This window comes from Hyla sarda, chromosome 1 (assembly GCF_029499605.1).
Source record: "Hyla sarda isolate aHylSar1 chromosome 1, aHylSar1.hap1, whole genome shotgun sequence".
Taxonomy (NCBI): domain Eukaryota; kingdom Metazoa; phylum Chordata; class Amphibia; order Anura; family Hylidae; genus Hyla; species Hyla sarda.
The window spans coordinates 442,149,539-442,175,196 of record NC_079189.1 but is presented as its reverse complement, the minus strand read 5'-3'; the positions used below and the strand labels follow the sequence as shown (position 1 = coordinate 442,175,196).

Sequence of the window (25,658 nt, the reverse complement as noted above, 5' to 3'; positions counted from 1 at the left end):
TTGTTTGAAAATAATAGCTTTTTTTGTCATTGCCTTGTACAGTATCTCACATAGGTACACCCCTCACATTTTGAAAAATCGTTTTTTGCATCTTTTCATGTGGCAACACTGAAGAAATGACACTCTGCTACAACATAATGTTGTAAGTGCATAGCCTGTATAACCGTGTTTAATGTTGTGTCCCCTTAAAATAACTCAACACACAGCTGAACCTTGGCAACAAAAGTGAGTACAAAGTAGAATTCAGCAATAGTTAAAGGGGTATTCCGGGCAAAAATATCTTATCCCCCTATTGAAAGGATAGGGGATAAGATGTCTGATCGCCACTGGGACACCCGCCCTCCCGATCTCCCTGCAGCAGCCCGCATTCTATCTGTAGCTGCGTCTGAATTTTGGAAACCGCCAGGCTTCCGAGACGGGGACGTGACGTCACGCCATGCCCCCTCCATTAATTTTTGGGGAGGGGCGTAACGGCTGCAACGCCCCCTCCCACAGACATGAATGGAGGGGGTGTGGCGTTGATGTCATGACCCCGTCTCGGTAGCCCGAAGGTTTCCGAAACTTCAGACGCAGCTACACATAGAATGCGGGCTGCTGCTGGGACCCCCTGAGATCAGACATCTTATCCCGTATGCTTTCGATAGGGGATAAGATGTTTTTGCCCGGAATACCCCTTTAATGTAGCAATGCTGGGGGAGATTTATCAAAGTCTATGCAGAGAAAAAGTTAACCAGTTGGCCAAAGCAACCAATCAGATTGCTTCATTAATTTTTTAGAAGGACTCTGCAAAATAAATGAAGCAATTTGATCGGTTGCTATGGCAAACTGGTCAACTTTACCTCTGCACAGGTTACGATAAATCTCCCCTGCTGTGTATTCCTTTTCCTACAAAATTTTCCCACCCGGATTTGTTGTAGCTGCCATGCGTTCTTCACGAACAAATGGAAGAACTTGGCTAGAAAATTGCCTTCTCATGAAAAAGCTGACTACCATAAAAAGCCTTCAAGAAAAGGAAAGCGCTAAAAAAAAAAAAAGATTGCAGCTTAAAATATACAACTGTGGACCAAAAGAAAGAAGTTATTGAAGCTGAATCTCAGTATTGGAGTAACATCTAAAAAAATACCGGTGGCCCAACCAATTTTGTAGTCAAGGACATAATAAAGATATGAAAGTTGTGGTATTATAAGTTGCAATCATGCTACAACATCTGAGGAATTTGATCCAGATATAAGGGAACATTGGCTCTCTTGGACTTGATGTCACTTTAGAAACAATGAAAATTATTTCTGCAAGACTGCTATTTTGTCTCTCTCAGAGAGCTATAAACTTTTTTCAACTAGCTAACACAGTACCAGACTTTGCACTTGCTGTAACTAAAGACTGTGGTGGGCATATCTTTTCTAAATGAAAAGTTCATTAAAAAGCATACCTAATAAAAAATAAATAAAAAAAAACATACATACAGTCCGCAATGACACAGGAAAGACTCACCTACAATAATATTTGAGCATGAACTGGCCACAGAATTGGATCTTCATGGTGCAATACATTCATTTGTAACTCAAGAGCAAGAGGAGAAACTCTTAAAATTTATACTAAAGTTTTTCAGTTAAAAAAATGAACAAGTTTCTATTAATCTTGTAACATTTATGAATTACAATCAAGTAGTTCACAGATAAAGGATTAACTTATCCTTAGAATAAATGTAGAATAGGCATATTCTTCTCTTAACTATAATTTTCAAACTTTACAAACATTTTATAAATGGGAATTATCTTTAAAAGGGGTATTCCGAAGGAAAGTCTACACATACACAGTAATCTGTGTTTAACCCTTAAGGACCAAGCCCATTTTATTTTTGCATTTTCGTTTTTTCCTCCTCGTCTTCTAAAATCCATAACTTTTTTATGTTTCCATCAACAGACCCATATAAGGGCTTGTTTTTTGCGTGACCAATTGTACTTTTGTAATGACACCTCATTTTTTTCAATAAAATGCTAATGCTAATGCTAATTTTGGAGGGTTTTGTTTTCAAACTGTACACTTTACGGTAAAAATTACATATTTTCTTTATTCTTTGGGTCAATACGATTAAAATGATACCCATGGTTACATTCTTTTTTATTATTGTACTGCTTAAAAAAAATCTCAAACTTTTTGTACAAAATGTATTTGTACAGTATGTTTAAAATCGCCCTATTTTGACCACCTATAACTTTTAAATTTTTCTGTATATGGGGCGGTATGAGGGCAATTTTTTTGCGTCATCATCTGTACTTTTTTTTTATACCACTTTTGCTTATATAAAACTTTTAAATCACTTTCTTTTTTTGGAATAAAATGTGACAAAAAAGCAGCAATTTTGGCCTTTAAAAAAAAAAAAAAATAATAATAATGTATGTTTAAGCCATTCACAATACGGGATCACTAACATAAAATTTTGAGAGATTGGACATTTACGCATGCGGCGATACAAAATATGTTTATTAATTATTTTTTTATGCTTTTTGGGGATAATTTCCATTTTTATTAGGGGAGGGGATTTTTTATTTTTTTTTATTTTAAAATTGTTTTACTTTTGTTTCACACTTTTTATGTCCCCATAGGAGACTATCTATAGCAATCACTTGATTGCTAATACTGTTCAGTGTTATGCATAGGGCATAGCACTGATTAGTGTTATCGTGATCTCAGACCAGAGCAGAAGACCCCAGGAGACAGCCGGAGGCAGGTAAGGGGACCTCCGGCCACCCTCTTAGAGGATCGGATCCACGTGGCAGCGCCATAGGCGATCCGATCATCTATTTAAACCTACGCATTGCCGCAGATGCTGTGATCTGTATTGATCACGGCATCTGAGGGGTTAATGGCAGACATAGGGGCAATCGCTGCTGTCCGCCATTACCGGTGGGTCCCCGGCAGCTGATAGCAGCTGGGACCTGCATTGCATGACGCGAACACCGCTATGATGCTCGCGGTCATGTACAGGACGTAAATGTACGTCCTGGTGTGTGAAGTACCTCTGGACCAGGATGTACATTTACATCCGTAGTCATTAAGGGGTTAAAGGGGTATTCCGGCTTTATGCATCTTATCCCCTATCCAAAGGATAGAGGATAAGATGTATGATCGCAGGGGTCCCCCGCGATCTTGGTGCAGCCCCCTGCATTCTGTGCTGGGCGCTGCCTTCAAGACCGGGACGTGAAGTCACGACCACACCCCCTAGTGATGTCATGCCATGCCCCCTCGATTCATGTCTATTGGAGGCGGCATGCTGGCCACCACGTCCCCTCCCATAGATATGAATGGAGAGGGCATGGTGTCACTAGGGGGCATGGCACATCACGTCCCCGTCTCGGAGGCATCACCAGGCACAGAATGCAGGGGGCTGCACTGAGATCACGGGGGTCCCCAGCGGCGGGACCCCTGCAATCATACATCTTATCCCCTATTCTTTGGATAGAGGATAAGATGTATAAAGCAGGAATACCCCTTTAACCTCTTAAGGATGCAGGGCTTACCTGTACGCCCTGCTCCCGTTCCGGTATTTAAAACGGGGTCACGCCATGGTCGGTCCCGGCAGCTTATGATAACCAATCGTTGTGCCGCGCGCTATTAACCCTTTAGACGCAGAGATCAAAGATGATCACCTCGTCTAAAACACAGAGTAGGTGAGGGGTGCTCATCTCTAAGAAATCCAGGAATTGTCCAAATCATTCACACACACAGAGCCAGACGATGCGCTTGTAGCGTGAAACACGTGTCGCTCCCTCACCTGCTATATGAGATGTAACCCCCGTTCACAGAAATAAAGCACGAATTTATAGGACTGGTGAGTGCGATCTTATTTTTTCTTCTCATTGTGAATGATATTGTTAATTAAACAGCACGGTCAATGGCGTACGCGCAAAAAAATTCCAAATTCCAAAATAGCGTATTTTTGGTCACATCATGAAAAAATGAATAAAAAGCAATCAAAAAATACGAACAATACAAAAATGGTACCGATAAAAACTCATACCTGCCCGTAAGCAGTAAAATGCATGTAGTTATCATTTTTTTCAGAAGTACGACAAAATCAAACCTATATAAGTAGGGTATCATTTTAACCATATGGACCTACAGAATAAAGATAAGGTGTCATTTTTACCGAAAAATGCACTGCGTAGAAATGTTACAAAATAAAAATTTTTCTTCAATTTTGTTGCACACTTTTTTTTCGTTTCGCTGTGGATTTTTTTTGTAAAATGACTAATTTCACTGCAAAGTAGAATTGGTGGCACAAAAAATAAGCCATGGAATTTTATGTGCAAAATTGAAAGCGTTATGATTTTTAGAAGGTGATGAGGAAAAAATGAAAATGCAAAAACGGAAAAACGCTCAGTCCTTAACCCCTTAACGACGCAGGACGTATATTTACGTCCTGCGCCGGCTCCCGCGATATGAAGCGGGATCGCGCCGCGATCCCGCATCATATCGCGTGGGTCCCGGCGCTAATCAACGGCCGGGACCCGCGGCTAATACCACACATCGCCGATCGCGAAACTGAAGTGAAACTGAAAGTATCCCGGCTGCTCAGTCGGGCTGTTCGGGACCGCCGCGGTGAAATCGCGGTGTCCCGAACAGCTGATCGGACACCGGGAGGGCTCTTACCTGCCTCCTCGGTGTCCGATCGACGAATGACTGCTCCGTGCCTGAGATCCAGGCAGGAGCAGTCAAGCGTCGATAATGCTGATCACAGGCGTGTTAATACACGCCTGTGATCAGGATGAGAGATCAGTGTGTGCAGTGTTATAGGTCCCTATGGGACCTATAACACTGCAAAAAAAAAGTAAAAAAAAAGTGTTAATAAAGGTCATTTAACCCCTTCCCTAATAAAAGTTTGAATCACCCCCCTTTTCCCATAAGAAAAATAAAACAGTGTAAAAAAAATAAAAATAAACATATGTGGTATCGCCGCGTGCGTAAATGTCCAAACTATAAAAATATATCATTAATTAAGCCGTACGGTCAATGGTGTACGCGCAAAAAAATTCCAAAGTCCAAAAAAGCTTATTTTGGTAACTTTTTATAACATTAAAAAATGAATAAAAAGTGATCAAAAAGTCAGATCAAAACAAAAATCATACCAATAAAAACTTCAGATCACGGCGCAAAAAATGAGTCCTCATACTGCCCCATACGTGGAAAAATTAAAAAGTTATAGGGGTCAGAAGATGACATTTTTAAACATATAAATTTTCCTGCATGTAGTTATGATTTTTTCCAGAAGTGCGACAAAATCAAACCTATATAAGTAGGGTATCATTTTAACCGTATGGACCTACAGAATAATGATAAGGTGTAATTTTTACCGAAATATGCACTGCGTAGAAACGGAAGCCCCCAAAAGTTACAAAATGGCGTTTTTTTTCCGCTTTTGTCGCACAATGATTTTTTTTTCCGTTTCACCGTGCATTTTTGGGTAAAATGACTAATGTCACTGCAAAGTAGAATTGGCGACGCAAAAAATAAGCCATAATATGGATTTTTAGGTGGAAAATTGAAAGGGTTATGATTTTTTAAAGGTAAGGAGGAAAAAACGAAAGTGCAAAAAAGGAAAAACCCTGAGTCCTTAAGGGGTTAAGCGGTTAAGAGGTCTAGGGGAATTCCCGTCTCTCCTAGGAGTGTTGGCTGTACTTATGTGATTTGGTGCATTATTGCTTCATGCAAAGCAATAAGTCCAGATATCATAAAGCTCAGCTTTTTCTTCTCTGTCATCATCCAGGGCAACCTAAACCACCTGACAGGTTCAACATGTGGAGCAACATGGAAGATATTTGCTATGCAGCTGGCTACAGCAAAATGCATTATGATACATTACAAGTATTAGTATTTAAAAGGAAAACTGTCACTAAACTCCCCCCGCACTAACCAGAGGTACTGGCTGGTAGGGCGGGTGATGCTGATGAATATGCTACCTTCATGGATCCGTCCCGGCGTTTGCCCGTTATTCATGCCCTCCCTCCGCCTCTCCCTCTCCTCCCCGCTCTGTACAGGACTCCACTGCACATGTGCCGCTTCCTGTGTACACCCGGAAGAAGCCTCAGAGCAGTTGAGTCCTGTACAGAGCAGGGAGGAGAGGGAGGGCATGAATATTCATGAGCCGGCAGTGCTGACTTCACAGAGCCAGATAGAGCCTTGTAATCCCGCCAGTGCCAGTTAGTCCATTATTTGCATATCAAGAATAATGAAGATATCGGGTGAAATGTAGGACAGATCCAGGCATGGTAGGCAGCATATTGATCAGCATCCCCTGCACTACCAGCCAGTACCTCTGGTTAGTGTGCGGGGAATTTAATGACAGTTTTCCTTTAAGATTTCATTAGACTGGATTAGATTTACAAGTTTGAGACTAACAAAGTGACTGGCAACCTGGATATATTAAGATTTTTTTTTTAGGAGAGCACCATTTAAATTTTACATCTGGGGAGAAATAAGCTAGAATCGACCCTGAGGCTTCGTCCCTTACAATTAAACCTGTTTATATTGCTATAAACATCACAATTTTAACAATGCATGACAATATTATATGCACACTGTATGGGACAATCATTTTGGCATTGTTTGGTTATATTATTTGTACTCCGAATTGGGGTATTATTTGAAAATTTAAAAAAAATTACTGTATGCACTCGATGGTACGTTCACACATCACGTGCAGATTTGATGCGCAGGATTTGTAACTTCCGATTAGAAGCTGTGCTCAGTCATTTCATTTACATTGAAATCTGTAGCAGAAAATCCTGCGCATCAAATCTGCGTATGTGTGAACGTACCATATAACAGTATTTTATAATATAGTAAAGAGGTAATATGTAGGCTTTGCATGGTGGCATTAGTTGGCCCCTTCAGTACTCTCTGGCATTGGAAGGTGATTGTGCTGTATCTATATATATATATATATATATATATATATATATATATATATATATAGGTACAAAGTTGATAACTTTGTGCATATACAATAGCCATGATTTACTAAGAGTGGAGAGTTGTGTTCTTTGTGGGTTTTAACTCCCTACAAGTATTTTCCACTGTATTTACCAAGGTTTCCCTACATTTTGCTTTCTTTACACCTGATCTGAGCTGTGGGGTTTTCCTCAGCTCAAATCCTCCACATTGTCTGTGGAAACCGTAGTTTCCACACCCTTTTCCGGAGGTTTCTGAGTAAAATGGAGAGTTGGTCGGGTTTTTGGATTTTTTTGGCACAAATTCTGGTGAAGACACAATTTGTGGCACAATGCGCCAAATTCTGGCGTACAACCCAACAGGTTGGGTTTACAATAGTAAATCAGGGCCAATATGTATCTACATTATAAGAGATTTCATATTTGAGATGACAAAATAAGAAACAAGAGCAACGTAGCTGAGAATTTCTTACCACCCTCAACCTGACTGCCATGTTCCAATTCCCCTTTCTGCAAGTCTTCATCTGATACCACCAACTGGAGCTCATTGACATCTAGGGCTGTATTCAGTATTCCATTCTGATTGAATACAGATAGCAGAATATCACCATAGGTACAACAGAAATGTCAGATCAACATGTATGTTCAAACTGTATTTAGCAAGTTTAATGTAAATAGATCGGGGGCAGGGGGGGGGGGGGGATTTCATCTTACTTTCACTTTTGAAAACAGGGGTAAAAATATTGCAAATTTTTAAGCAAATATGAATTTGTGCAAAAATTAGCGAATTGGAGGGGGGTATGCGGTGCTGGCACCCACTTTTAAAAAGTGGACAGGATCTTGCAAGTCTGCCAAATTAAAAAAACCTTTTAGCTGAAATCTACATCACAGGGGCATGTGATAACTGGTGCGATCGAACACTGGTGGAGGAGAAGTTAATTCTCCCCTATCCATTCATAGAGGGTGCTTATCTTCCTGAGAACAAAATTATTATTTAAGTTGAAATCCATCTGTCCGATCGTACTCTTCTCCAGCATCTGCCATCAAAGTATAGACTGGATGCCACCATAAATGTGAGTTGGTCAGTGTCAGCCGGTTCCACTGAAATCAGCAATGTTGCTAATCCATACAGTGCTTTGTCATTAAAATACTAAATACTTTTGACATGCTCTATATCAAATGTATAATTACATGTCCTAGAGATATATCAGAAAGCATGCAACATTCCTTTTAGTGCCAAGAGCATACTTACCACTTGTGTAGTTATCTGGTTGTCACTGTGTTCTCTTTTGTGACATATTTTCTGCCTGAATGGCCCAACATATAATAGTTAACATTAGTATAAACATACATGTAAAAGTTTTTTCATTTGTTTCTCATTTGACATACACCTTTACTATTTAAAATAAGCATCTACTAAACTCACATTTGATTACACTACAAATTAGTTGTATACAAATGTCTGGAGTACTGTCAGACAGGAGAGAGCACAGAGGAGTACTATCAGAAAGGAGAGAGCACAGAGGAGTGCTATCAGACAGGAGAGAGCACAGAGGAGTCCTATCAGACAGGAGAGAGCACAGAGGAGTACTATCAGACAGGAGAGAGCACAGAGGAGTCCTATCAGACAGGAGAGAGCACAGAGGAGTACTATCAGACAGGAGAGAGCACAGTAGAGAGCACAGAGGACTACTATCAGACAGGAGAGAGCACAGAGGAGTGCTATCAGACAGGAGAGAGCACAGAGGAGTACTATCAGACAGGAGAGAGCACAGAGGAGTACTATCAGACAGGAGAGAGCACAGAGGAGTACTATCAGACAGGAGAGAGCACAAAGGAGTACTATCAGACAGGAGAGAGCAAAGAGGAGTACTAGAGAAACTAGTAATCCTTTTGAATGCTGCCTTGGAAAGACGAAACTTCAGAGGGTAAATTTAAACTATATCTACGGAGGCATAAACTTAAAAGGAATTGTCCAGGAAAAGAAACCTGTGTTTGGTTAAAAAGTATAATGACGCCACTTACTTAATACAATATTATGAGCCATACTGCAAAGATCTCTCCATATTAGCTTTGATCTCCCCCTTTTAGCTGTGACATCACATCACAATCAGTGTCCCTGTCCTTGCTCCCCCCTCCCCTCCTGGCTCAGGAAGAGATCAGTAATGTGAAGGTGGGAGTTCATGTTACTGCTCATTAGATGTCAAGGCAGAAGGAAGCTTTTCTCAGTCACAATAATTTCAGTCAGAACAGGCTCACAAATGGTCTTATCTTAAGAAGACTTCATGTTGCCTTGAAATCGAATGAGCAGTAATATAACCCCCCCTCCCCCTTCACATAAATGGTCTGGTCCTCAGCAAACAGGAAAACAGGAGGGGAAAGGGGTGTATTGAGGGAGTTGTGCTTTCAAAGAGTGTGGCGGAACATCACAACAACAGGCCAGGCAGCTCAGCTAATATGAAGATATCTGTGAAATATGGCTAACAACATTTTATTAAAGGGGTACTCCGGTGAAAAACTTTTTTTTTTTTTTTTTTAAATCAACTGGTGCCAGAAAGTTAAACAGATTTGTAAATTACTTCTATTAAAAAATCTTAATCCTTCCTGTACTTATTAGCTGCTGAATACTACAGTGGAAATTCTTTTCCATTTGAAACACAGAGCTGTCTGCTGAATCACGAGCACAGTGCTCTCTGCTGACATCTCTGTCCATTTTTTAGGAACTGTCCAGGGTAAAAGGAAATCCCCATAGTAAATATATGCTGTTCTGGACAGTTCATAAAATGGACAGAGATGTCAGCAGAGAGCACTGTGCTCGTGATGTCACCAGACAGTTCTGTGTTTCAAAAAGAAAAGAATTTCCGCTGTAGTTTTCAGCAGCTAATAAGTACAGGAAGGATTAAGATTTTTTAATAGAAGTCATTTACAAATCTGTTTAACTTTCTGGCACCGGTTGATTTAAGTTGCATTATTGTACTTTTGGACACCAAACACAGACTGTTCACCTTGATACATTCAGTATATAGCACTAATGCAAATAAACTTGCATTAATAAGTCATAATTATAGGTCATAGTAAGGCTGTGTTAACAATTATTTTGAAAGTTCTGTTACAAGATGCAGTCACATATTTTGACATAAACACAAGACTGCAGCATGCTGCCCTATTCCATCCAGCAAAATGCAGGACACCATGATTTGCTGGATGGAAGTCAATGGTCAGGTGCTGTTGGTGATGGAGAAGACCAGCAGAAGGAACAACGAAGAAGTGAATAAGGCCATAAAGAAGATTTCCACCCACATGGAATCCAAATCACATTTTTGCCAATTAGATAGATTAGCCATTTTACAGACATGTGAATAAACACTTCTGGGAGCATGGTCAAAGGGGGAGATTTATCAAAACCTGTGCAGATGAAAAGTTCACCAGTTGCCCATAGTTACCAGATTGTTTCACATTTAAAAAAAAAAAAAAAATTTAAATGAAAATGGGCAACTGGTCAACTTTTCCTCTGCATAGGTTTTGATAAATCTCCTCCAAAGTATATATATATACATACATACAAAATTGACATGCCACACCCTCTTCGATGCTGTAAAAACAGTAAAGGGGTTATCTGATGCAAAAAAAAGGAACAATCTGGTATAAAAATGTAAAAAGCAACATACTGATATACACTGCTGAAAAAAATAGAGGGAACACTTAAACAACACAATGTAACTCCAAGTCAATCACATTTCTGGGAAATTACACTGTCCACTAAGGAAGCAACACTGATTGTCAATCAATTTCACATGCTGTTGTGCAAATGGAACAGACAACAGGTGGAAATTATAGGCAATTAACAAGACACCCCCAATAAAGGAGCAGTTCTGCAGGTGGAGACCACAGACCACTTCTCAGTTCCTATGCTTCCTGGCTGATGTTTTTGTCACTTTTTTATGCGGTGCTTTCACTCTAGTGGTAGCATGAGACGGAGTCTACAACCCACACAAGTGACAAGGCAGTGCAGCTCATCCAAGAGGGCATATCAATGCGAGCTGTGGCAAGAAGGTTTTCTGTGTCTGTCCGCGTAGTGTCCAGAGCATGGAGGCGCTACCAGGAGACAGGCCAGTACATCAGGAGGTGTGTAGAAGGCCATAGGAGGGCAACAAACTAGCAGCAGGACTGCTACCTCCGCCTTTGTGCAAGGAGGAGCACTGCCAGAGCCCTACAAAATTACCTCCAGCAGGCCACAAATGTGCATGTGTCCACTCAAATGGTCAGAAACAGACTCCATGAGGGTGGTATGAGGGCCCAATGTCCACAGGTGGGGGTTGTGCTTACAGTCCAAAACCGTGCAGGACATTTGGCATTTGCCAGAGAACACCAGGATTGGCAAATTCGCCACTGGCGCCCTGTGCTCTTCACAGATGAAAGCAGGTTCACACTGAGCACATGTGACAGATGTGACAGAGTCTGGAGATGCCGTGGAGAATGTTCTGCTGCTGAGTAATGGTGAGGGGTGGCATTTCTTTGGGGGGCCGCACAGCCCTCCATGTGCTTGCCAGAGGTAGCCTGACTGGCATTAGGTACAGAGATGAGATCCTCAGACCCCTTGTGAGACCATATGCTGGTGCGGTTGGACCTGGGTTCCTCTTAATGCAAGACACTGCTAGACCTCATGTGGCTGGAGTGTGTCAGCAGTTCCTGCAAGAGGAAGGCTTTGATGCTATGGCTGCCCATTCCCCAGACCTGAATCTGATTGAGCAGATCTTGGACATCATGTCTGGATCCATCCACCAACACCACCTTGCACCACAGACTGTCAAGGAGTTGGCACTCCATCAGGAGCATGCCCAGGCATTGTAGGGAGGTCATACGGGCACCTGGAGGCCACACACACTACTGAGCCTCATTTTGACTAGTTTTAAGGACATTACATCAAAGTTGGATCAGCCTGTAGTGTAGTTTTCCACTTTGATTTTGAGTGTGACTCCATATCCAGACCTACATGGGTTGATACATTTGATTTACAATGATAACTTTTGTTTGATTTTGTTGTCAGCACATTCAACTATGTAAAGATGAAAGTATTTCATACGATTAGTTCATTCATTCAGATCTAGGATGTGTTATCCTAGTGTTCCCTTTATTTATTTTTTTGAGCAGTGTAGAATTTTCTAAATGACAGGGGTTTTTGGATTTCACTTGCAGGCTCTAAGACTGTGAAGATATTTAGATTAATTAATAACCTGGGCCATACAGTCAGTCCCTTTTAACATGTCTCAAACACACAGGGAAAGGTTACAGGAGATGTTTGGAGGTGAAATCTGGAGGTTAATATAAGCAAATAGCTTTATTCTAGATTTTGACACCAACATTGTTATTCTATTTTTTCTATGCATGATTCATCCCATGAACTTTTCTTTAGGGACACAAGTTTTAAGCTAAGTTTCCACTTGATTATTTTCTGGCAGTTTTTGGAATACTGCCACTGCAGTTTTTGAGCCAAAGCCATTAGTGTATTCAAAAGGAATAGGACATATAAAAGGAAGGACTTACACGTCTCCTCCCTTATGGATCCACTTCTGACTTTGGATTAAAAATTGCAGTGGCAGTTTTCCAAAAACTGCAGGAAAAAAAACAAGTGGAAACTTAGCCTTAGGGGCACAGGAGGACTTCAGACAAGTAAGGTTTCAGTGCCCAAGTATATTACATTCTCAAATCTGCAAATAGTGTCTCATGTTTGTAAACTAGCAAAAAATAATTTATACACCAGAAGAACCTTTCACCTCTTTTCTTTTGGCTCCTACCTATGTTCCTTCCTGATCTCTGAGGTACCTGGACCACATTAAATCCCTGATGGATACCACTGGCTCCAGCTCTAGCACAGATCACGAATAATGACCTGGGATTTAATTACTCGACGTCCGCAATGTTATAAGCTAAATCATCCTTGGACACTTTGCAAGAAAGTTCTCATTTAAAGGAAGACCTCTCCAAGCTATCCAGGACACATGACATAACCTTGAAAACAGATGTCAGAAATAAATTCCATTTTGTGGCCATACCAGAATCACTTAAGTGTTACAACCTTCACTTTGTCACCTCTGATATCCCCATAGCCTAGGACTTGACACTGGACCTGCTCTATTCATCACAGAATTAGTCCATAGAATTAATTCTGATCACATAATTGCCAACATGTGGTGGCCTCAAAATTGTGATCTTCCAGGATCATTATGCCAATTTAATTATTTTCCTTTGTTAACTTTTCTCCCTAGCTTCATTCTTGTAGACTTTGGCTGTGGGTCCCTCAGCATCATGTGTCCTTCCCTACATGCTGGGATGGGAGTGGACCACATCCAGTGGCACTCATCTGGCACTCATACAGTTTCAGGGAGTATGGAAGAGTAACCAACTACACATAATGCTAGCACTTTTACCACACCCCCAAAGGAGAACAAGAATACAAAAACACCTTAAAAGGCTAAAAGAAAACATCATCTTCCTACAAGAAGGCCACTGGAAAACAGATAATCACCCAACCATTAAAATGGCATGGTTAAACCAGTGTATTGAGGCCACATATACCTCCAAGCACAGGGAAGTCACCATCTTCTTTAACAAAAGACTCCCCTTCCCCTACATCACAGACAATAATTTTGCTGCCTACTGGGCAATTTAAACAAGTCATCTTACCCATTACTGCATGGATCAGTAAACCTGGCCCAATATCGCCCTTTTCATCTGTGTTTAACACTTTGCTTGCACAGCTGGATCTCTGCAATCCTGGGCACTGACAGAGAGTACACTTACCATACACACGTACACAAGACACTGTCCTGAATTATTACATTCATAGATTGTAAGCTTTCGCGAGCAGGAACCTCACTCCTCTTTTAAATATTTAGGCTGCATACACATCACGATTAGTGCTTCTGATGCACAGATACCATTTCTATCTGCTGTAATCGTATGTGTGCATGGACAGGCACAGAACCATCCACTCCTATGGCCAGCACACACTCAATCATAGTCAGTTAGTGACTATGTTTGGGTAGTTTTCTGAACGTATCCGACTCTTGACTCGGACAGAGTCTGTGCCTGTCCGTGCATAGATACGATTGCAGCTTAATTGAGCTTTAGTAATGTCATCTGTGCATCGGAGGCATTAATCTTGATGTGAAGGCAGCCTTGGTGTGTAATTGTAAGGTCTCATATTTGTCTGTATTTGTACCCCCAAAATTTGTAAAGTGCCGCATAATTTGTTGGCACTATATTATTATAGTAATTAATTATTTTCTTTACTATTACTTCAGGAATCCATCACATACTCATCAGACCATGCTCCAATATAATTGTCCTCAGAGCTGGCCCGCTCTGAATTTTCAGAACTACCTCAGAACCCAGTAAGGCAACTTCACTGATGCATCAAACATGTAGAAAACACACCATGGCTTTGGAGCTCAGAGGAATTGACACAATAATTACACTTGCCTTCGCAAAAAGGACCTAGCTGACCTTGAACATGCAGTTCATATACAACAAACTGCAAAATGGAGCTCAAATCAGTGTGCAAATTTAAAGGGTAGATGAGCTGACACTTCCAAGAGGAACTGGTACCAGTTGAGGGTATTACAATTCTATTTCCACATGATATCACATTATCTCACTGACCTGTGCAGGGATCCCACCCAGGGAGCTTGTATGCTGTAGACCTGAAGTACCTGCAGCCTATAAGAGTGAATGGTAGGAGGCCTGTTCCCTGTTCCACCCTTGGTATAAACTGCATCTAAATCTTCCACACAGATATTAGGCATTGGGCTCAAAGCATATATGTGTGTATTAGAATGTAAAAGCACCAATCAACCATAAAACTATAACGACCTGCACAATATTATGTAAGTCCTCCTCATGCTCTTAAAATAGCTCTGATCCATAACAACTGTGACGGTTTCCTGTTGTATCTGGCCTTACAACATTAGCAGCAGATCCATAAAATCCTTCAAAACCCTAAAATCCAGCATACGCCCCTGTATAGATCTATACTCCTGAACATTGAAATTGCAACACTAAATGCACTTGGGCACACAAATCTTCAAATTATACACTGCTTGCAGCTTCCATTCAAACTGCTGACCAATGACTTCCTAGATGTGCTCGATAACAGCAACCTCCAAATACTCCCTAGGGACTTCAATAGGCGCAGAAAGGATGAGGGGTAATAGTTGTATAGGTAATAGCATTTATTTGCAGATCAACGCGTTTCGACGCCAGGACGGGCGTCTTTCTCAAGTTCATAGCAAATGTTAACAAAGGGACATATTTATACAAAAAACAGACAAAAAGGTAATCAACTCACAATGGGTGGTTACTCCGTCTGTGCCAAACCGGATGTGGTAATCAGAATCACGGCGCATAGATGGAAGTAATTAGACGGACTCCATATGGACAACATAGGGTAAGTGTATAAAAAAAATTGAGAAATACATAAATCAATTACTGTAAAGATCTAGCAACAACAAGGTACACTGGTCAAATTAGTATTATGTGAGGTTTTCAATTGTCTCATTCAACCCATCAGGATGGAGACATTTAAGTTTAAAGATCCAGTAGGACTCTTTATGGATCAGTTTTCGAAAACGATCTCGTTGGTCTATAGAAATGACATCAATAATAGAGAGTTTCAATAAATCAGGGTTGCTGTTATGTTTGTGTGAAAAGTGACGTGACACACTATGCAAGAGGAAATTTTTCCTAATGTTGAACCGGTGTGCGTTCATGCGGGACCGCACCGTCTGAACGGTGCGGCCCACATACTGTAGCCCACAAGGACATTCTAACAGATAAACTGCATAGTTAGTATCACAGTTATAATTCTGTCTGATGTGGAATAATTCATTTGTAATATTAGATTTAAAAGTAATACAATTTTCTTGTATGATTATGCAACACAAACATCTTTTTTTCTTGCAACTAGTGGACCCTGGTTTCTGTATTTGTGTCTGTTGTTTTGCTATAGTCTTATCTCTATATTTACTAGGGGCCAGATAATTATGCAGAGACATAGGTTTTCGAAATGTAATACGGGGTTGGTCCGGTACCAGATCTTTTAAAATAGGATCACTTTTTACAATAGGCCAGTGTTTGATAAGAGTTTTCCTTATTGTGTCAGAAGCACAGTTAAAAGTAGTTAAAAAATTATGTTTGATCGTGTTTTCAATTGGTTCCACTAAATCTTTATTTTTACCCTTTGGTTCTATAAGTTGTTGTTGTTTCAGATTTTTTGTTTTATTATAAGCTTGCACCAGAATTTGTTTCGGATAGTTTTTTTCCTGAAAACGTTTTTGTAAAATTTTTGATTGAACTTTAAAATCGGCATCATCGGTGCAGTTCTTACGAATTCTGAGGTACTGGCCATACGGCACATTACGTAGCCACTTAGGATAGTGGCAACTATAATAATTTAAAAAGCTATTGACATCAACTTGTTTAAAAAAAGTTTTAGTTTTAAAATGGCCAGTTTTTTAAACAAGTTGATGTCAATAGCTTTTTAAATTATTATAGTTGCCACTATCCTAAGTGGCTACGTAATGTGCCGTATGGCCAGTACCTCAGAATTCGTAAGAACTGCACCGATGATGCCGATTTTAAAGTTCAATCAAAAATTTTACAAAAACGTTTTCAGGAAAAAAACTATCCGAAACAAATTCTGGTGCAAGCTTATAATAAAACAAAAAATCTGAAACAACAACAACAACTTATAGAACCAAAGGGTAAAAATAAAGATTTAGTGGAACCAATTGAAAACACGATCAAACATAATTTTTTAACTACTTTTAACTGTGCTTCTGACACAATAAGGAAAACTCTTAACACTGGCCTATTGTAAAAAGTGATCCTATTTTAAAAGATCTGGTACCGGACCAACCCCGTATTACATTTCGAAAACCTATGTCTCTGCATAATTATCTGGCCCCTAGTAAATATAGAGATAAGACTATAGCAAAACAACAGACACAAATACAGAAACCAGGGTCCACTAGTTGCAAGAAAAAAAGATGTTTGTGTTGCATAATCATACAAGAAAATTATATTACTTTTAAATCTAATATTACAAATGAATTATTCCACATCAGACAGAATTATAACTGTGATACTAACTATGCAGTTTATCTGTTAGAATGTCCTTGTGGGCTACAGTATGTGGGCCGCACCGTTCAGACGGTGCGGTCCCGCATGAACGCACACCGGTTCAACATTAGGAAAAATTTCCTCTTGCATAGTGTGTCACGTCACTTTTCACACAAACATAACAGCAACCCTGATTTATTGAAACTCTCTATTATTGATGTCATTTCTATAGACCAAAGAGATCGTTTTCGAAAACTGATCCATAAAGAGTCCTACTGGATCTTTAAACTTAAATGTCTCCATCCTGATGGGTTGAATGAGACAATTGAAAACCTCACATAATACTAATTTGACCAGTGTACCTTGTTGTTGCTAGATCTTTACAGTAATTGATTTATGTATTTCTCTATTTTTAAATGTATATTTATATTTTTATATACACTTACCCTATGTTGTCCGTATGGAGTCCGTCTAATTACTTCCGTCTATGCGCCGTGATTCTGATTACCACATCCGGTTTGGCACAGACGGAGTAACCACCCATTGTGAGTTGATTACCTTTTTGTCTGTTTTTTGTATAAATATGTCCCTTTGTTAACATTTGCTATGAACTTAAGAAAGACGCCCGTCCTGGCGTCGAAACGCGTTGTTCTGCAAATAAATGCTATTACCTATACAACTATTACCCCTCATCCTTTCTGCGCCTATTGAAGTCCCTTGGGAGTATTTGGAGGTTGCTGTTACCATTACACCTTTGTGGTGGCGGGACTGGCTGCATTTTGGAAACTCTTAACAGTGTTGTGCCTGGTACACTAGCACAACTTACCGGGTAAGCGCTTCCAGTAAACTACTGTGAAATTCCATTTGCCCGGTTAATGCACTATGGAGTGCTTCTTTTTCTTTTTTAGATGTGCTCGATGGAAGACAAGTCTGGAGATGCTGCAGGCCATTATTGCACCTTTAGGCTATGCTCACACAATGGAATTTCTGTGTGGAATTCCTCATTGGAACTCAGCATGGAGATTCCACAGCAAGAGAGTACTATTTTAATGGGAGTCTGCTGTGTGTCTATTCTTTCTGAGGACAATGCATGGAATGCATTGCCATCTATGAGACAGCACATTCCTGAGCAGTCCGCATTCAGGGGAATGTCCCCACAGAGATTCTCAGTGCGGACATTCCCCAGTGTGAACATAGACTTGGGCCATGCAGGCTGCTCCTGGTAACCTGAGCAAGAAATGGCATGACGTTATGTTAATAAATTTATTCCTAGGAAATTTTGAAGAAATAGCTGTACAATTAGTTTTATGACCAAATTAATGTAATGCCAAGCTTAGTGTACCTGGAATGATAACTAGAGGGGTCTAGCTATGGTAGATATGTTTGCCCCACACAATAATCCCGGGAATAGGACCTGTGACATTCCCGGCTGAAGGCTTCTTCATGGTGTGGCCCATGTAGTCTGGCTATCACTGCAGTCGAGACAAGAGTGGGACTCATTGCTGAAGAGGACAGACCTCCATTCCAGCTCCATTGTCATCTTGGGGTTAGGTCAATGAAACACCTGGTGCTTGATGTCTGGATTCTAGCCCAATGTTATGCAAGCGCCTTCTGATGGTTTGCATAGACAATGTTTAACACCCTAGAACTGATATGTGACCTCCAGTTTCACTTGGCGTACAGAATGGATCACTATACCATACTTCTCACAATTAATCTGTGCAGACAATCTACACTCTGCATCTCTTGCTTTCATTATACTTAGTCATAGTCTTAGTCTCCCCTACAGTGATAAGCAAGTGATAAATTATGATCTCTCAGTTCAAGGATTCTGTCCCTCTCAGTTTGTGGCGAGTAGTTATAACTGGGACTGGCAGATTTACAAATGGGTCATCACACAATCATACTGTACTGACTTGATCTGAATTCTGAGGTTTCAAAATGCTTTTCTTCATCTGGCTTTTATTCCACTGGAGCTAAATGCCTAACAATGTGATATTTTGCAGATCTTAGTGACACCTGCTACTTCCACATAATCTTATGGCTCCAGAATATCATAGCTTGTCCTTCTTGGTGCTGCAGTTTTAATGTTGAGGAGTGCATAATATGATTAAACTTTCTACGGGACATTTGACCCAATAACATAGAACCAGGGAATTTCTAATGGACAGAATACATAATATTAGGTCATAATCGCATTTCATGTGTGGAATACTTTTGGTCTCGCCTCATGTTGGCAGGGCACTTCATAGGAGTGGATAAAAGGAAGGCATTCTTTCAGACCAACTCACATTGACCGAATAGGGTTAGAATTCCTGGCTAACTAACAAATGACCCTTTCAAACATAGCACACAGTAAACAAGGAATACAGTCCCGTATCTCCTAGACAGTGGCAGACAGAGATGAGCCAGCAAAGACAGTCATTGGCAGCACGCACTGTGCCTTCCCTGTGCCTGCTTGATGGCCCACATAAACCCTGTGGCCTGTGAGAAAAGAACACAGCCAAGTACAATAGACACTGCAGACTGGAATGGGAATACACTACTGACAATTTTGCATCAACCTCATAAATCCATTATATGCTACATGATCTAGGTCTTTGAAATTGACCTAACATAAGTGGCTCCTTATTAAAACCACCATAAGTCTGTCAGGAAAACATAAAATAAGCTGAACAGAAATAAATACATACACACATAGGTGAACATGGTTATAAATGTAAACTGTGCTATTGTATGAATGAATAAGACGACCTACTGAAAGCATTAAGATATATAGAATTAAACTATGATTTGTAATGATTGTTTTCAGGATGTCATTTCTTTTTAGTTCTCCCTGGAAAGGTCATACATTTATTTTTCACATTACTCGCAGTATTACATTAAGCACACTCTATGACAGTGAGCTGATGAGTTTTACAGTTTGAACATTAACATGAATAGCCAACTTGGACAAGCTTTGAGGTACAGGGATTTGGCCACACAGTTGGAATAAATAGGGCATGTTATTAGGACTGACTAATGACACACAAAAGGTTATAATTTCATCAAGCCTCCTGATGTAACAGACAGGCAGCTGCTGGATTTCTTCAATTACCCAATTATGTGAATGGCCAATTTGGAAATGGACCCTTTTGCCAGGGCCAATCCAAAGGACAGAGCATACATGAGCCAACTTCAGCTCAAGAAGTTCTTCACCACTGTTCACTGCTCTGTCAAATGCCATATGTAAAGACCTTTTGCCTATGCTTCTAGGAGAGAATACATCTATACACATGGCATTTAATGTATTATGCCGCCATTTGGATTAGTTGGATTAGTACAGTATTTGATGGAATTCATTCAGGAGTATATACATCATAAAGGCCTTCCACCTATACAGGTGACATATTTTGATTCCAACTAAAGATTGTATAGAGCTTAAAAAAATTAAAAAAACATGTGCATGAGGACTAAATTATAACAAACTAGCATTTGTACATGCCATATCATAAAGAGCTATGCAGAGGTCATTTGTTAATTGATGGTTAACTCTGGCTAGGTCCACACTTGTCTATGGATGAATTCTTCACATTTGTATTAAAACCACAAGTCCCCGCCCGACCTCAGATCTAATGACCTAAATAGACAGCTGTCAGTTCAGGTCGTCAGAGCTGCAGCTAGGCTGGGACTTGCAGTTATAACATGGACACTAAAATACTTCTATATTAGGGGAGTGTGAATCCAACCTAGCAATACATGACTTAAGTATCAATTTTTTTTTACAGAACTACATATCAAAGCATATAAAATTGTACATTTTAAAAACCGTATTGAAATACTCTTACCTATAAGACAAGCAAAGTACCAGCAGAAGTACCAAAGCAAATGAGATGGTAGCAGCAATCACAGCCAACAGCACTACACCTTCCCTGCCCCGTCTTTCCTGTACACCCATAGTGGTCACCAAAGACTGGTTATGGTAAGACAAGAGTATTGCAAAGCCACGGCCACGGTTAGTGGCTGTAATAAGCTCCAAAATCACCTCGGTCATCTCAACTGGAGACCCAAAGGTCAGAATTTTATTTATGGGAGAAATGGATCCACAAAATCGAGAAGAGTAAGTAACCAGGTCAGTGATATAGAGGACATCAATTGGGCACATTTCCGGTACTGGAGGTGGTATAGTGAAGGGGTCAGTTCCAATGCTTATGGATCGTGCACCTTCACTCACCTCTGTTGCCATTCTATTTGTGACTGCTGCTAGAAGATACATTGGTTTGTTGATTTCGTCAGTCAGGCTTTCATATTTCCCTGTGGCAGCAGAAATTGTGCTTGGCATCGGACTGACAAGGTTTTGATCTGTCGCCAAACCTTGCAATTCTGTCATTGGTCTATTTTTGTTCTCAGTCTTGGACCATGTTTCTATGGACACTTGCTTGCTGGACCCATTTTCATAAACCACCTTTTCTACTGTCAGCTCTATTTTTATATTGTTTGTCAAATCAGCTTTTGTATCAGTGTCCTTTCTATCTTGTTTGTACTCTGAGTGAGAACTAGATTCAGGAAAGATATAGCTGGTTGGAGATTCATCATCACTGGCACTATCAAATACATCAAAATCCAGAGTTTCCAGCACAATAGTGTAACCTGCAGGAACTAAGATCTGCCACAGACAGTGAGAACCAGGGAGGTAGTTGTTGGGAAATCCTGAAGATAAAATAAGGTCTCTGCCCGAGGGGTACAGTACAGCTCCACAATCATAATACACCTATAAAAATAGCAAAGAAAGAAAATAAAATCTTCAGAAGTCACATAATATATGCTTCATACACACAAAACACAATGTTAGGGCCTAGAAACCATGCAAAACTATTAACAGATGGGTAGAGATGTACTGATGTACACAAGTTCTAGTTCTGCTCTGTTTAATCTGTCAGCGAAGGTTACTGCCAAGAAAAACATATAAAACCATCAGTCATTACCACTCTCAAAATGTCAGGTTTTATTCATTTTGGTAAATAAAACTACTTATTGTGATTTTTATTCATTTGACTTTTCTACCTTACTGGTGTCATATCACATATTTATAAAAGAACCAATAAAGCTGTGACAAGTATACCAATGGATTAAAAGGAAAACAGTCATCTGTTCACCCACACTAAACCCAATACATTTGGTTATAGTGTGGGTGAACAGGAGACCGATGAGGGGTTAATGGGTTAAATACGTACCTGCACTCCAGAGATCTGTCCCTCCGAAGATCTTCTTCCATCTTCAGTAAATTGCATGCTGGAGGTGGGCCCGCCAGCCCTATATGAATATTTATTGCCGTGAGTCATGTGAGCACTGCGCCGAATAAGCGCTCACATGACCCGTGACAATGTTTATTCAAATTGAGCCGGCGGGCCTACCTCCAGCGTGCAATTCACTGAAGATGGAAGAAGATCTTCGGAGGGACAGATCTCTGGAGTGCAGGTATGTTTTTAACCCATTAACCTCTCATGGGTCTCCTGTTCAAAACACACTATAACACAGTGTATTTATTGGGTTTAGTGTGGTTGAACAGATGACTGTTTTTGCTTTAAAACTGACACTAAAGAACCTCATATACTTCATTGTGTGCTTTGAGGTTCCAGAATAGCATTGCAGACTGCGCTATTTTTTATTTATTTTTTGTCAAATATTGCAGAATGGCTGAATGAGGACCTGAGGGAGGCTGCTAATAAAAGAGAAAAATGAGAAAAGAGATTAGAAACATTTTTCTTTTCTAGCGCATACAATAGCTTCATATACAATGCACAAACATTAACCATCAGCAAAGCATATTTTGGGGAGAAAAAGATCTAGCTATTACATTCTTTTTTATCCACTAAAAACAACTTTTATTGGCAAAACTAAAGGACAAAAATCTATGATACCATATTGTACATATTAACCAGATGTCTTTCAAAGACATCTGTTTAATATGTACAATATGGAGGACATATTTAAAAAGATATACTAGTGGTTATCAGCAAATGGAAAATTGGCTGTACTACAGAGAAATTCTGAAGGAATCCTAACTTACTACCCTAGATAATACTGATCCTAACATGCAATGTGCAAAACAACAGCAAACAGAAACCCTGTAACTATTATATATATATGGTAGTATGTAGAAAATCGTTATCTTTAGTCTACCTTCAATCTAAGGCATTGTCAATGGTGTCAACCCTATCGTAAAGTAGTTGCCCCTCCATCCACAGACCCATTTGAGAGCTTGTTTTTGTGCCACCAAGTTTCACTTTGTGAGGACATTTATTTTACCACCGAATCTACAGTAAAACAAGAAAAAATTATTTGTGGGGCAAAATTGGGGGCAAAATTACAATTACAACGAAACACAATTTATATAAATTCTACTATGCCTAAAATTAACTGTGTGATTTCACTAAGATTATATTTTATGCACACGGTGATGCCACATATGTTTATTTTTATTTTTGTTTACATTATTTTATTTGAAAACTGGGAAAAGGGGGGTGATTAAAACTTTTTTTTTTTTTTTTTTTTTTTTTTTTAGGAATCGGGCTTATTCACATTAATAGAAAACCTCTCTCAGGCAACAAAGTTCTGAGAGCCAATAGCAACCATCCAATACAGACCATTCGTGCGATTCCTGTGGGAGGACTAACACGCATCAAACAATATTCGAACATTAGAATCCACTTACATGGAGGAAGCCCAGATATTGGAGAATCGTTTAGGTGAACGAGGTTATAGCCATAATCAGTTTGACAGAGTTGATTAAAATCTCAAAACAAAAAAAAAAAAAAAAACTTACTGCTCACAAAGGCTTAAACAAACCTGTTATGGCTCTAATTTATAATCCACATTTTAAATGTATCCAAAACATAGTACAGAAACATCTGCATCTATTAAAGGAAGATAATTAGTTAGCCAGCATACTCAGTAAGGGGGTTGCCATAGTCCAGAAAAAAGCCACCACACTGAAGGATAGCTTGGCTCCGAGTCTAGTATTATCACAAACACAAAGTGTGAATAGATGGTTGAATGCAGGCTTTTACAAATGTGGTGCAACACACTGCAAAACATGCAGTTTTGCAAAGGTATGCAAGGAATTTTAAAGGGGCACTCCGCCCCTGGCATCTTATCCCCTATCCAAAGGATAGGGGATAAGATGTTAGATCGCCGCGGTCCCGCTGCTGAGGACCCCGGGGATCGCCGCTGCGGCACCCCGCCATCATTACTGCGCAGAGCGAGTTCGCTCTGTGCGTAATGACGGGCGATACAGGGGCTGGAGAAGTGTGATGTCATGGCTCCACCCCTCATGACATCAGGGCCCGTCCCCTTAATGCAAGTCTATGGCAGGGGGCGTGAAGACCGCCACGCCCCCTTCCCATAGACTTGTATTGACGAGGGCGGGCCGTGACATCACGAGGGGCGAAGCCGTGACGTAACGATGCTCCGGCCCCTGTATTTCCCGTCATTACATGCAGAGCGAACTCGCTCTGTGCAGTAATGATAGCGGGGTGCTGCAGCAGCAATCCTGGGGGTCCCCAGCAGCGGGACCCCGGTGATCTGACATCTTATCCCCTATCCTTTGGATAGGGTATAAGATGTCTAGGGGCGGAGTACCCCTTTAAGATTCTATGGGCAATATGGGATTTATATCATTAAATGCTTTGATTGTGATCTTAAATATGTCGGGTGTACCTCACAAATGTTAAAAGTGAGAGCCAGGGAGCATTTAAATGATGCTGCCAGAACAAATAATAGTAGAAACAAATCTGGAGCATTGGCACATTTTTTGGAGATACATGTGGACGAACCGATCATTTTAAAATTCATGGTATTGAAAAATTGAAGACAGCAGTAATAGGAGGTGATATGCACCACAGACTCCTTGATCGGGAGGCATACTGGCAGTTCACATTACAAACAAGAGCTCCATGCGGTTTAAATAAAAGAGAAGAATTCCTGTTTTGTTATTAATACCCGCATGTGCCATCCAATATGTTCCATATCCGCCAGCATTATAAATACAGGATTCATGCTCTGCTAGAGTAACCTGTTAACATTTTAATTAGTATGTGCATTTTTTATTCATGTTACTAGGACAGCTACACAGGTGCTTCGGTGATCAAGAGCGCGCATGCACTCGAAACGCGTCCGGTTTTCTTGATGTGTAACTAGCTAGATGTTGTGAAGTCAGATGCAATGGTCTTTTAAGCTGTGAGAAATAAAAGTTTGACGTTATATGAACCTGCTGGATCAAAGTATTCTTTCTTCGCTTGTAGCATGCAACACCAGGCCAGGTGTGGATCCTCGCAGACCAATATGAGGTGAGCTGATGAACTTTTCTATACATTACATTCAGGGAGAAAAGTGACCTTGCACTTGGAAACAAGGAAATATAGGACTTGTAGCTTAATGGTCTATTTACACATACAGTATTCTGCGCAGATTTGATGCGCAGGATTTTCTGCTGCAGATTTCAATGTAAACTGAATGACTGAGCACAGCTTGAAATCCTGCGCATCAAATCTGCACAGAATACTGTACGTGTGAATAGACCCTAAGGGAACAAACAGGAAAAAGCCAGTT

At 40.3% G+C, this 25,658-nt stretch overlaps 1 protein-coding gene across 1 annotated transcript in view; it reads right to left on the bottom strand.

Moving 5' to 3' along the window:
* Positions 1 to 25,658, bottom strand: part of LOC130283407 (uncharacterized) — a 151,220-nt gene that overhangs the window by 34,395 nt on the left and 91,167 nt on the right. Inside the window, exons 3-5 of the mRNA XM_056532854.1 lie at positions 20,897 to 21,819; positions 8,203 to 8,257; positions 7,424 to 7,529 (exon numbers count right to left, since the gene is read on the bottom strand). Of these exons, the coding sequence (XP_056388829.1) occupies positions 7,424 to 7,529; positions 8,203 to 8,257; positions 20,897 to 21,819 (1,084 nt within the window). The remainder of the gene's footprint in view (positions 1 to 7,423; positions 7,530 to 8,202; positions 8,258 to 20,896; positions 21,820 to 25,658) is intronic.